This window comes from Aquarana catesbeiana, linkage group LG04 (genome assembly GCF_042186555.1).
Source record: "Aquarana catesbeiana isolate 2022-GZ linkage group LG04, ASM4218655v1, whole genome shotgun sequence".
Lineage (NCBI taxonomy): Eukaryota > Metazoa > Chordata > Amphibia > Anura > Ranidae > Aquarana > Aquarana catesbeiana.
This window is the reverse complement of record NC_133327.1, coordinates 90866046-90880504: the sequence shown is the minus strand read 5'-3', so window position 1 is coordinate 90880504 and position 14459 is coordinate 90866046. Positions and strand designations below refer to the sequence as shown.

The 14459-nt window shown below is 42.6% G+C and overlaps 1 protein-coding gene across 7 annotated transcripts in view; it reads left to right on the top strand.

Moving 5' to 3' along the window:
- LPIN1 (lipin 1) overlaps positions 1–14459 on the top strand; it is a 265282-nt gene that overhangs the window by 176849 nt on the left and 73974 nt on the right. For all 7 annotated transcript variants that reach the window (XM_073625360.1, XM_073625362.1, XM_073625361.1 and 4 more), the window contains 3 exons: positions 2561–2654; positions 4422–4612; positions 9963–10056. In XM_073625360.1, the coding sequence (XP_073481461.1) occupies positions 2561–2654; positions 4422–4612; positions 9963–10056 (379 nt within the window). The remainder of the gene's footprint in view (positions 1–2560; positions 2655–4421; positions 4613–9962; positions 10057–14459) is intronic.

The window sequence follows — 14459 nt, the reverse complement described above, 5'->3', positions numbered from 1 at the left end:
GGAGCGAGCCAGCAGCGGTGCGCGCTCGTGCCCAAAACCCGGAAGTGCAGAATCATATATATATATATATATATATATATATATATATATATATATATATAATTATATTACACATATACAGGGCTCAAAATTTCAAGTTCTGAGCTACTACCCAGGCCTCGAGGGTTACTCGCCACCAGTTGCCCCACCCAACCCCTACCACGCCCCGCCCCTAATCCCACCCCTAAACACGCCCTCATAAATTATCTCATGAAATGACACTTAAATGTTTTATGCAGAATTATGTTATAAAAATAGATATTAACAACTTTATCTGTGTCCCCAGTGCAGCCATGTGTCCCTAATGCAGCCTACCTGTGTAGGGGAAGGGAGAGGAGAGCCGCCGCCGCCTCGTTGATCAGAGCGCAGGGAACATAACAGTTTTCATTTCCAATCCTGAAATGGGTGATCTGTTTATCAAAGTGCCCGGACAAAGAGGAGGGGCTGTATATGATGGCGTGCGGTGAGGAACACACAGCTATTGAAATTAAAACTGTATGTTCCCCGCGCTCTGATCAGCCAGGCGGCGGGGTGTGTGTGTGTGTGTGTGTGTGTATGTGTGTGTATGTGTGTGTATGTATGTATATGTATATATGTATGTGTATGTGTATATATATATATATATATATATATATAATTATAATATTCTGCACAGAGCGGCCCCCTTGTAGCAGTAAATCTGCTATGGGGCTGTCGTAAAGAGGTTAAGAGAATCCCTTGGGGTCCCCCAGGTCACCAGAACCAGATTTCCTCTCTATTCTGAGGACAACTCAAAAATGTGTGATTTTCTTTTACTTTCACTTACAGCGATAATGGTAAACAGAACAAATAGGGTAATAAAAACTGACGTACCAATCCCTCCACCCTCTATCTAAAACTAAAAAAAAGGTTTTTCCTTTAGCTCTACTTTAATAGGTACCAGAAAGACTTGTTCTTACATATGGATAACTAGGGACAGGGAATCTGTTTCAATTAATTTTAAATTATTAAGAGATTTAGTTCATACCACCATCATTTGGTTCCTGTACCCCCAAGTGGAATGGATACCCCTGGTTAGGAACCCTGATCTAGAGAGCCAACATTAGCTGGAAAGGATGAGGATCATAGCTTCTTTGGGGACAAGCACAAGGTTTTCTTTAGGTTGAGAAAATGCTAATCCTAAATGCTATGCTGATTATTATGGATACTCAGTAAACTAAATCATTGTATAGTCATTGTAAAAAAAAAAAAAAAAATGTTTTATTTCAGCCAGTGCACTTTAAAGCGTTTGTTACCCCAACATTTCCTATTCCTGATATGTGCCTGCTGGACCATGTACTTGTATGAGAAAGTATCCTGTTTTATTGCTTCCTTTATGTGAAATCCCTGGTGTTCCTGTCAGTCCCTTGCTTTCCTATTAAAAACTGACTACACTAAGTAGGAGGACACTAGCTATGCTGGGAACTCTCCAATGATCAGACTTGTCCTGACACGCCCCCACCTTGCACAGCCATTCACTGGGAAGCACAGTGTGCTGCTGCTTCTCCTCCCCCAGCTCTTATACAGCTGAGAACAGATCAAATGTAAGCACTTATAACAAAAGGGTATTTGTAATGTTTTTTATATCTATACATAAATGTTTTGCCTTTGATTTCTATTTCAAACTGAATGGGTTTTTTACAAGGTGAGGGGTTCCATAAGCTTTTAAGGCTCCTTTTTTTATGCTTTTTCCATTTTACAAATGCATACCATGAAGAGAACCATGTACTATTAAGCAGCTAGTTTGTATCCATGACTTTAGCCAAGCAGGTGTTTACAAAGCAGGATATACATGATGTTGTAATGCCCCAAAAACACAAATAGGCCCATGTGAGACAAATGCTGACCTTAGATGGGGCTTGTCTGCTCTCTCTTCTAAAATGCTTCTAAAAGGGGGCTGTATATACCAAACAAGATGTTCTCTTACTACTCATTGGGGACAAAGCAAAAGAAAAAAAGCTTTGCCACAGTCTTTCTTATTTTGCCTAGAACTAAACAAAAACATTTTGAGTTCCACTTAAAGTGTAACTCCACTGTTTTGGGAAAAAAATCAAATAATATAGTGTATACAATTGCAACACAAGTCATATTGTAATTGAATGTTATTAAATATAACCCTTCCTTTTCAATCTGCAGCTCTAATTTTCTGTGAAATGTAATGCAATATGGCTACATGAAGTTGTTCTGTACACAGCTGGTATACAGCAGTGATGGTGAACCTTGGCACCCCAGATGTTTTGGAACTACATTTCCCATGATGCTCAACTACATTGCAGAGTGGATGAGCGTCATGGGAAATGTAGTTCCAAAACATCTGGGGTGCCAAGGTTCGCCATCACTGGTATACAGAATGCCCCCTAGAAATGTCATTGAGAGATTGAATGATTGCAGTTTATACAGATCACCATTGGAGAGAACATCTACAGTATATGTACAGGGGAAAGCATTACAATGTTGTATACAGTATGTACTAATCACAATTTCTATATGTTCTCTATTCCAGATAAGCGGAGCAGACATCTTGGAGCGGATGGCGTTTATTTAGATGACATCACCTGCATGGATCCTGAACTTGCTGCATTGTATTTCCCAAAAAGGTACTTAACCTTCCTTATCCTTATCCTTTTTTGATTTTCAACCTCAGTGAAACACACATAACACATACAGGGGAATTGTTTTGCATGTGAAAACATTTGTAAAGTAGTTCCTAAGCTCTTGTGATACACACGACATGTACCCTTTGGCTTCACAGCAACAGCCTGAAGTTGTTCAGACTTGGTGCCATTGCCTTGCCTCCCGAGGCCTGCTCTTTGGACTTGTGATACTCGCCTGAATCTAATAGGGCTGCTAATTACCTCCTTATCTCAACAATCTATGTACAATGTATACACTGTAAGCCTGATATCAGGTTTCTGGCTGTTACAGTAAAACCATACACATTTTCCGACACTTGTTACCTGACACTGTTTCTTAAAAGGAACCGTGCCTATTATGCTGGTACTAGGTTTTGGCATCAAAGGATTTATGTTCTAGAGATGAGGTTATAACCATGTTTTAACATGTTTAAAGTGGCTGTAAACCCTTACATATACTTAGTGAAGTGACTGGCCTCAGGTGATACACAGAGATGAAACAAATCCTCCTACTCAAGCTGTACCTGTTTATTTGCAGTCTTCTCTTCTTTACATCCATTCAAAGTCCAGAATTTATAAAGCTTGTCAGAGAGTTCAGAAAGAGGGTGTGGAGAGCTGAAGTTACTCTCTGCAGAGTTCAGTGAGGAGAGCTCTGAGCACTGATTGGAGGGAACACTCTCCTTTACTGGTTGTCAATCAGCTGGAGTTCCCTCCACTGTCACCTTTTTTCTCTTGGTGTCAGGAAGACTTGTCAGAAGTGATTCATGCTGATAGCAGAGGAATGAAGCAGCAGGCAGAAATGACACTGAGACAAGTACATACATTATAGAGGAATAATATAATAATAATAATATATTAGCTTATACAGTAAAACCTTGGTTTGAGAGTAACTTGGTTTGAGAGCATTTTGCAAGACAAGCAACATTTCTTAATAAATTTTGACTTGATATACAAGCGATGTCTTGATATACAAGTAGCTTCATATCACAACTGAGTATAAAAGAGAAGAGAGGTGCCTCTGAGTGTAGCAATACGGTTACATTTAATGAAGGTACAACATTTAGCAACATATTGCTACACTTAGAGGCGCCTCTCTTTTTTTTTTTTTTATACTCTGGAGCTCCTGCTGGATTTTGCTTCTAATCCCCTTGTGGAGGCTTCCATTTGTGGATGGACATTTTATGGTTACACAACCTGGTCACATTGCTATAATCTTTTTATATGGACTATAAACTGAAGGGCATATGAATAAATGGTTGTGGAATGAATTATTTGAGTTTCCATTATTTCTTATGGGGAAATTTGCTTTGACATACAAGTGCTTTGGATTACAAGCATTTTTCTGGAAGGAATTATGCTCGCAATCCAAGGTTTTACTGTATCTCATGGGCTTCAATAAGGCAATGACATTATCACAGCTTTACTGTGATGATATGATTTCCTTTGCTGTTGGGACGTCACTTTGAATGCACATTGTGAGATGCCGCATGCTCCTCTTATTTTTAGGTGACGTGTACTGATAAGATTAGTCTTTGAAATACTACACAGGCACATAAGTACACATAAGTACTCCAGAGCAGTAACAATCAGAGGGTAGTTGAAATTGCTGGTCAGGGCTGTGCAGAACGTATTCTTGTCCCCTAAGTCTCCTATTATTCTGCGCTGTATTAGTAGTTTGATTATTTCATGTGCTGTAACAGGTTGTTTTTTTTTTTCTTTGTATCCTTTCAGTGGTGACCCGCCTGCACCAGGGAAAATAGCGGCAGAAAATGGTGTCCGTTCCGCCAACCAGTCACCGCAGTCTGTGGGAAGCTCTGGGGTGGACAGCGGGGTAGAAAGCATCTCTGATGGGATTCGAGATCTGCCTTCTATTGCTATATCGTTATGTGGCGGCCTCAGTGACAACAAAGAACTGACAAAAGGTACGTTTTTAGAGCTTATGAGCTCTAGGCAAATATGCAAATCATCTTTACTTTCTGAAATACAGCAAAAAAAAAAAAATGATATTTTTAATATTTTTTTTATATAAATATATTTATATCTCTGTGAGCCTGAAGTTCAATGTTAATACTCCCAGTCAATTAACAAGTAGGCACAGATAATGTGAAAACAGAAAGAATGGTTTCAGCAATTGCAACTTTGATCAGATTGTAAAGCTGGCCACACACTATACAGCCTGATTGTACAATCTCCTTTAGATCTACCATCAGCTATGTAGTGAAAGGGCCTGTCTGATTTGATACAAAATAAATAACTTGTGTAGGATAGTCCTTATAATAGTTTTAGTAACTCTAAAGGAGATAGTATAGACATTGTACAATCAGATTGTATAGTGTATGACCAGCAGAAGGGTGAGGAAGCCATGCTACATTGTCCACTCACTGCTAAGCAAGATTGTGTTTATATGTTTTGATTTTTTTTGGGTATCCAGATAATAGTGAGTGCAACTGTCCTTTAGCACTTACTGGATTTTTTTGGGCACTTTTAGTGCAGTTTTCTGGTATTTTTGTTAAAGTCAGAAAGTTGTTCTTAAGTCAGTTTTAACCCCTTTGCGCTGGCACCTTCTGGCCCTTTACGGGATTTCAGATGCCGGGAGGTGGGGCGAGGCTTATGATCATGTGACTGCCCTGACTGGCTGTCACGGCAGTCACATGATTCCGTTAGCTGCCGGTAACTGTGTCGGGAACACACAGGGCGTGCGCTCTCAGCACAGGTGTTTCTGCTAATTGGTGTGCAAATATGTGGCCTCTCGGCGCCAAGGCCCACCCACCGAGAGGCCGCATATTTGCGTACTGTCTGCGTCTAAGGCAGTAGTGTATTTAGGTTTTGTGCTGCCCTAGGCCTGACTAAACTCGTGACCCCCTAATTTAAATATGACCCACCCCTTCCTGTCAAGGCCACACCCCTTGTTTAAGACCCACCCTGAAATTTTCAAGTGGGGACACTAGTTCTGAGGGCCTGGGGGGGTGGGCAATGGATTCCCTTAATTTGCATAGATTTCCTCTCACTTCCTGTTTGGCTATGGGGCAGGAAGTGAAGGGAAATCTCTGCAATGGGACAGGTATGGTAAAAAATAAACTGACAGGGGCTATAACCCTTCCTTATTCTATACAAAATGAAAAAAAAAAAAGTGTTGCCTATAGTTCTAATTTAAGCACAAATTTTCAAAATTAGAAGCGGCGCCCCCCCCATCCCCCCAGTTGCGGAATGCTGGTGGCCCGCATACCGGAAGCGTTGCGGCCACTTTATGGGGGGTGCTAGACTAATTTGCCTCTCAGTCCAGTCCGCCCCAAAAGACTGGCGCTACACTAACAGTGTAGCACAAGTCGGCGGGGACTCTTTCCGTGCTGCCCCCCCTTGCAAAGTGCTGCCCTAGGCCTGGGCCTTGTCGGCCTAGGCCAGGATACAGCCTTGGTCTAATGCCCCGTACACACGGTCGGATTTTCCGATGGAAAGCGTGTTGTTGGAAATTCCGACCGTGTGTGGGCTCCATCGGACATTTTCCATTGGATTTTCCGACACACAAAGTTTGAGAGCAGGATATAAAGATTGTGTGTACACAAATCCGACGGACAAAGTGCCACGCATGCTCAGAATAAATAAAGAGATGAAAGCTATTGGCCACTGCCCCGTTTATAGTCCCGACGTACGTGTTTTACGTCACCGCGTTTAGAACGATCGGATTTTCCGACAACTTTGTGTGACCGTGTGTATGCAAGACAAGTTTGAGCCAACATCCGTCGGAAAAAATCCTAGGATTTTGTTGTCGGAATGTCCGAACAAAGTCCGACCGTGTGTACAGGGCATTAGAGTTAAAAAAAAAATAAAAATACTGTAGCAGCTGACATTTAATAATAGGACACTTGCCTGTCTAGGGATCTAGCGCTGTGCTCACCCAGGTTTGTTCTTTGCCGGTCCTCGCGTTCCCGGCGCTGGCATGTTTAGTGTGGGAAGCCGGCTGTGATTCCTTGTGGCTTCACATCCCCGGCTTTCCACACTGTACTGTGTGAGTGGTCCCGCAGTCTCCTGGGACCTGTGATGTGTCCCAGAAAGTTGCGGTTTGGGGGATGGAGGCGTCTTCTGGTGGAAATGGGAGCAGGTATCTGAGAAAAATAGGTGCTCCCCCCCCCCCCCCAAAAAAAAAAAAGTACCAAAAAAAGGACATAAAGCGCGGAACCTCCCTTTTTAGTGTGAAGTTCCCTTGAAGGTCTGCTGTGCCATTTTTGTAGTCCCCTATAGATGACTTCCATTTAGTGGTTCCATTGGCAGGTCCTAGGCTAGTTTCTGGTGAGCAGAGCAGGATCCAGCCTGGTCTCTGACTGGTCTCCGACTTCACCAACATTTTCTTTAGAAGCCTCCCATCTCTTTGTTTTCCAGCTTGATGTTTTTCATAAATGTGAGACTAAAATATTTATAGCACATTGTTCTACAATCTTGCAGTGTACTTTGTGAATTTCATTAAAACTTCCTCAGCAGAAATAACGCCAGCCGCCTCTAGTGCCAGCGGCTTGTATGCCATCTGTTTGTGTTCAGTATGTCTGTTCCAATAAAAGACTTCGCACTGCAACACAGAGGTACTACTGTATGGGGATCTTGCTGGAGGTGACTTCTACACAAGAGCCGTACTATTGTGGCTGTCTAAAAAATGTTGGCATCTATAGACTTTAGTAGTCATGAGGATAATGATATGATATAAATCTGATATTTATATATTTATTAAAAAAAAATGGAGATGCAATCTCATTTTAAGTTGAATTCCTTTACTTCAATCGTCATGCATGTAAAAGTTACAAGCCACTGCACAGTTTCGGATAGCACATGCCCTTCTTCAAGCTGCATGTGATGAAGGACATGTGTCTGTAATCTTCTGCTTTGTGTCTCTGACAAAATCCACTGTAATTTTTATTTCATTTATTTTTAATAAAAATAAATTGTATTTTCCTCTTCAAATGCAGCCTACTAAAAAGGCTTACATGATGTGCAACATACAGTATCTCACAAAAGTGAGTACACCCCTCACATTTTTGTAAATATTTTATTATATCTTTTCATGTGACAACGCTGAAGAAATGACACTTTGCTACAATGTAAAGTAGTGAGTGTACAGCTTGTATAACAGTGTAAATTTGCTGTCCTCTCAAAATAACTCAACACACAGCCATTAAAGTGGTTGTAAACCCACAAAAAAAAAAACCTGCAAGACAAAGGCATAATAAGCTAGTATTCAGCGCATTATGAATTACTCACCTTAGATCGAAGCCCCCGCAGCCGTCCCAGTACACAGCTCCAGCCAGCGACATTGCTCCCGGAGTTACTTCCAGGTATCGGGGGTTCCGGCGCTGTGATTGGCCGGAGCCGCGGTGACGTCACTCCCACGCTTGCGCGCGGTAATGGCACACTAGCTGAAGCAACGGCACGAACAAGCCATTGCTTCAGCGCGCATGTGCAGATGACGTCGGCACATGCTGATACAGGGGATATCTCCTAAACGGTGCAGGTTGAGGAGATATCTGGGGGTATCTACAGGTAAGCCTTATTATAGGCTTACCTGTTGTAAAAAATGGATTGTAAGGGTTTACAACCACATTAATGTCTAAGCCGCTGGCAACAAAAGTGAGTACACCCCTAAGTGTAAATGTCCAAATTGGGCCCAATTAGGCATTTTCCCTCCCCTGGTGTCATGTGACTCGTTAGTGTTACAAGGTCTCAGGTGTGAATGGGGAGCAGGTGTTTTCAATTTGGTGTTATCGCTCTCACTCTGTCATACTGGTCACTGGAAGTTGAACATGGCACACCATGGCAAAGAACTGTCTGAGGATCTACATAAAGATTGCCTAGGCTATAAGAAGATTACCAAGACCCTGAAACTGAGCTGCAGCACATTGGCCAAGACCATGCAGTGGTTTAACAGGGCAGGTTACACTCAAAACAGACCTCGCCATGGTCGACCAAAGAAGTTGAGTGCATGTGGTCAGCTTCATATCCAGAGGTTGTCTTTGGGAAATGGATGTATGGAAGCCTCTTCTAAAGATGATGTACAAGAAAGCCTGCAAGCAGTTTGCTGAAGACAAGCAGACTAAAGACATGGAATACTTGAACTATGTCCTGTGGTCTGATGAAACCAAGATAAACTTATTTGGTTCAGATGGTGTCAAGCATGTGTGGCGGCAACCGGGTGAGGAGTACAAAGACAAGTGTGTCTTTCCTACAGTCAAGCATGGTGGTGGAGGTCTATGGTCTGGGGCTGCATAAGTGCTGCCGGCACTGGGGAGCTACAGTTCATTGAGGAAACCATGAATGCCAACATGTACTGTGACATACTGAAGCAGAGCATGATCCCCTCCCTTCGGAGACTGGGCTACAGGGCAGTATTCCAACATAACGTCCTCAAACAAACCTCCAAGACGACCACTGCCTTGCTAAAGTAGCTGAGGGTAAAGGTGATGGACTGGCCAAGCATGTCTCCAGACCTAAACCCTATTGAGAATCTGTGGAGCATCCTCAAATGGAAGGTGGAGGAGGGCAAGGTCTCTAACATCCACCAGCTCTGTGATGTCCTCATGGAGGAGTGGAAGAGGACTCCAGTGGCAACCTGTGAAGCTCTGGTGAACTCCATGCCCAAGAGGGTTAAGGCAGTGCTGGAAAATAATGGTGACCACACAAAATATTGACACTTTGCGCCCAATTCAGACATTTTCACTTAGGGGTGTACTCACTTTTGTTGCCAGCGGTTTAGACATTAATGGCTGTGTGTTGAGTTATTTTGAGGGGACAGCAAATTTACATTGTTATACAAGCTGTACACTCACTACTTTACATTGTAGCAAAGTGTCATTTCTTCAGTGAGGGGTGTACTTATTGTATGTGTGTATGTATATATATAATATACGGTATATAGAATATATTATTATTTACATTATTTTTTTCTAATGTTATTTAATATATTTTTCCAGTGCATTGCTTATTTTTTCTTTTTCTTATTTGTGTACATTGTACTGTATCTTTACATAAAATAACCCATATCGCTAAGTTACATCTCTAATACACTTTAAGCTGTGTCCGAGGGTGTTTGTAAACCATTCACAGGACAATTGAAATCTGACTAAAGAATGTAAAAGGACACAGTCAGTTCTGAGCCAGTCTTTCAAGGCCAGAGAACATATTGCTATATTAAATGTGCCCTTTTCAGATTATCCTTTCCTCACTTCCTCATGTGAATAGAGACACTAAGCTCAGTTTATCTTATAGATTTCTTATCTTTTTTTCTTACAGAGCAGTTCTTGGAGCAAGTTGTAACATACCAGCAATTTGTAGACAATCCGTCCATCATTGATGATCCGAACCTTGTTGTTAAAATCGGAAACAAGTATGTGCCGGTTCAGTCCAACTATTTTCTGTTTTAAAACTTGTATTCAGTTATTTATCAATAAAGTAGAACTATAGGCAAAACTTTTTTTTTTTTTTTCATTTTGGATGGTGTAAAGGAGGGTCATAACCTCTGCTAGGTAATTTTTTGCCATATTTGTCCCATTGCGGCGGTTTCCCTTCACTTCCTGTCCCAAAACCAGAAGTAGTATCCCCAATGAAAGATTTCTCCTCCTATTACTTTTCTGGGAACAACTCAAGATTTGGGATTTTCTTTTACTTTCAATGATAACAATAAACAGGACATATAGCAGTCATGGCAAACCTATGGCACGCCGAGCCCTCCCTGTGAGTACACAGCACGCCGCCAGCATAAGGGGAGGAATCCCCCAGCCAGGCAGTCACTTGTGTGACATTTAGGGGGGTGTAAAGTTATTCCTCTGCCATCCCGAGGGTCTGTGCTGCAGCTTATTGCCTCCCCTGGACCCCTACACCTTTGATGAGGCATTTGGGCATTCCTCTCTGCGGCACCCTATTCCAGCTCCTCCTGCCCCAGGACTGCTTTGGTACAGCCTGTCCCTCTAGCAAATGCACTGCAACCTGTGAAACATATGGGGGGGACACATTCCTGAACCCTGTATTCTAAGCACAACACATTTCTAAAAACCCTGTATTCTGAGCACAACGCATTCCTGAACCCTGTATTCTGAACAAAACGCATTCCTGAACCCTGCATTCTGAGCACAATGCATTCCTGAACCCTGTATTCTGATCAAAATGCATTCCTAAACCCTGTATTCTGACAACAACGCAGTCCTAAAAAACCCTGTATTCTGAGCACAGAACATTCCTGGACCCTGTATTCCGAGCACAACACATTCCTGGACCCTGTATTCCGAGCACAACACATTCCTGAACCCTGTATTCTGAGCACAACGTATTCCTGAACCCTGTATTCTGAGCACAACGCATTCCTGAACCCTGTATTCTGAGCACAACACATTCCTGAACCCTGTATTCTGAGCACAACACATTCCTGTACCCTGTATTCTGAGCACAACGCATTCCTGAAACCTCTATTCTGAGCACAACGCATTCCTGTACCCTGTATTCTGAGCACAACGCAGTCCTAAAAAACCCTGTATTCTGAGTACAGGGCAGTCCTAAAAAACCCTGTATTCTGAGTACAGCACACTCCTGAACCCTGTATTCTGAGCACAACACATTCCTGAACCCTGTATTCTGAGCACAACGCATTCCCGAACCCTGTATTCTGAGCACAACGCACTCTTGTACCCTGTAGTCTTAGCACAACGCATTCCTGAACCCTGTATTCTGAGCACAATGCATTTCTAAAAACCCTGTATTCTAAGCACAACGCATTCCTGAACCCTGTATTCTGAGCACAGCGCACTCCTGAACCCTGTATTCTGAGCACAACGCACTCCTGAACCCTGTATTCTGAGCACAACGCATTCCTGAACCCTGTATTCTGAGCACAACGCATTCCTGAACCCTGTATTCTGAGCACAACGCACTCCTGAACCCTGTGTTCTGAGCAAATCTGGCAGAATTGTATGTTTTTGGTCCCTTAGGGCTCATTCAAAGGGATGATCAGTCCCATCCTCTGTACAGAGCTGCTGGTAGGGTTAATTTTGTGTTTTCACTTTGAAATAAATAAGTTGCTTTTGTGTCGCTGTTTGGGCACTCGGGCTCAGAAAGGTTCGCCATCACTGACATATAGAGAGGGTGAATCTCCCGAATGGAGGCACATTCAGCAATAAAACCTGACAGGTGTTCTAATCCATAACTAAAAAAGAAAAAAAAAAAAAAAAAAAAGTTTTGTCTTTAGTAATACCTTAGTATGTTTTGCTGTATTTATTGAATAAATGGTTTTAGGCTCCATTCACACCTGATCGTGGGCGTAATCGCTGCGATTCCGCGCGTGATTTCAACTTGCTGTAAAACGAAGGACGTGTTAGCAACTCCATTACTTTTAAAGGCACCCTAATTGCGCAGCGATTTTGCCATGATTGTCTTGCCGTAAATCGCACTGCAATTGCAGCCAATCCCAACTTGTGATGCTGTCGTCCAGAAGAAGCTCATTTTCCTTTTTGATTGCAATTGTGCGACAATCGCGGCAAAATCGGAGCACGTTCACGATTCCGCCTGCGAACAGGTGTGAATGGAGCCTTAGAATGGGAATATTTATCACTCAATTATACAATGCACTGACATGCTCACATAATATCCCTGCCCCTGCAGAACCTAGTCTGTCAGCCACACACCGCTCACACACACATTAACACCTACCTTACAATGGCAATGAAATGTACTGCTCCTTTGAAAAAGGATCATTGGTTGATTGCTTTTCAGAGGTGGTAGAACACTGGTTTGCAAAGGTTTGGGAGGTAGTACTGCCCCCTCCTGAAAGCCTGTTTTTCTAATCCCAAGGGGGGATTTTTCATTGCAATGGTTGGCATGCAGTTACAACGCAATCTCATTGACTTCACATTTGGCAAGCGGCAATGTTGCGACGTGTCACAGATTCTAAGAGGCATTGAGAGATCTTTTAGATCCATTATAGTTTGCAGTCAGTAAACCTGACATTGCCCTGACATTGAGGGTTCATTGACCTGGAAAGTGTTTGTGTGCTGCTCTGGCTCCATTGAGGGGGGGATGTGCGTCCATAGCTGCTGCTAGTGTGCTGGCAGGGGATGGAACCCGTCCTGGCTCCTGTAGTGGCTCAAGGAAAGAAGGGTGAACCCTGGAAGCCGCACATCTAGGGTGTCCTACTGGGATGAGTGGAGGGGCAACCTCAGCCTGGACTCCGACCAGGCCACGCTTTTGCTCCCCCCCTGGAGCCTAATAATGGGGATGGGTTTTCGTTAGCAAGGACACTATTCACTGAGCTTAGAAAATAAGACGTAGCTTTGTTTTTAATCAACCAATCATGTGCTTGCAAAAATACTGTTTTTGTAATTTTCCTTCTATATGATTGCATATTTTGAAGTGAACACAGGTCCACCTTATTTACTATCTTTCGATTTTTAGCGTACTGGTGGCAGGGCGTATTCTTATGAATGGTTTATATATTCTGCAAAGCATTGTGGTATTAGCTGCACTATATGAATAATTTAGACTAATAAATAAAAAATCGTACAAAGTAACTAAGAACCGGATGTATTATTCATTTACATTACAGATTCTTATACTGCTGAATAATTCCACAGAGCTTTATATTGTACATTTGTACCTTTTCACATCAGTCCCAACTCCCATACTAGAGTATATACCGTCATATACACACAGGCTTTGATTGTTTTGGATGGTAGCTGAATTGTGTAAATACATTAAGAAAAACTTACGGGGAATGTGTTCAGATAATGTACATGTTGGTACCTGCACCCAGAATCTCAGTGCAACAAGATCCCATTGTTTACCACCAAACCACTGTCCTGATATAGGGGCCATTTCCACCTATGCTTTGTAGTAACTTGTGTTATAATACGCATTACTGGAATATATGTACTGCATTATATTACGTTGGGGTGCCATTCATTTTAAATGGTGCCATTGTGAATAGCAACCAATCGCACTAATGCAGTAAAAGCCAACGCACCGATGCTGCAGCGAACATTAATGCACATGCTGTGCACGGTGTTGAAAAAAACGGGTCATGTTCATTTTCCAATGCTTTGTGTGCATTTGTAGCCCATTGTAAGTGAATCATCAATGCATGTCAATATTGCATTTGATCCCTGCAGCCAGCCATACATCTATTAAAATTTGGCTGGTTCAGCAGGGACCGTCCAAATTTTGATCCATGTATGGGCACCCGGGTTTTGTACACAAGTCGATTTATTGATCCACTTGTGTACAATGAGCCTGTCGGGGTTTTTTCTGACTGATTTGTGGCTATAAGCTGACAACGCTAATTATTGTGTTCTGCAGGCAGGGAAGGTCCACCACCGACAGAACACAATGGCTCTGCGGGAGGGAAATCGAACCGTTTTCTTTCCTGCAACCCATGATGGATGTAAAGAAAATGGCATAATCTGTGGTCTGCTTCAAGCCAGCTGTAGATTTTTCTGTTGCGGGAAAGAAAATCGATTAGTTTCCCCATCAACACAATGCTGATTGGGGAATCCCTCTCGTGGAGCTAACGTGTTTTCCTGCCTGGGGCGAGGAGAGCCGCCCCAGCTGGGAGAACACAGTGATTATTGCTAGCAGCTAGAACCACTGGAAATGATCACATGAAATATCCAACTGGTTGTACAAAAGTTTATCGATCAGTCAACTTGGGTACATTCAGCCTGCCCATACATGGATCTAAACTCGGCCAGTCCCTGCTGAACTAACCAAGATTTGAACCATCTATGGCCGGCTTAAAGAGGAAGTAAA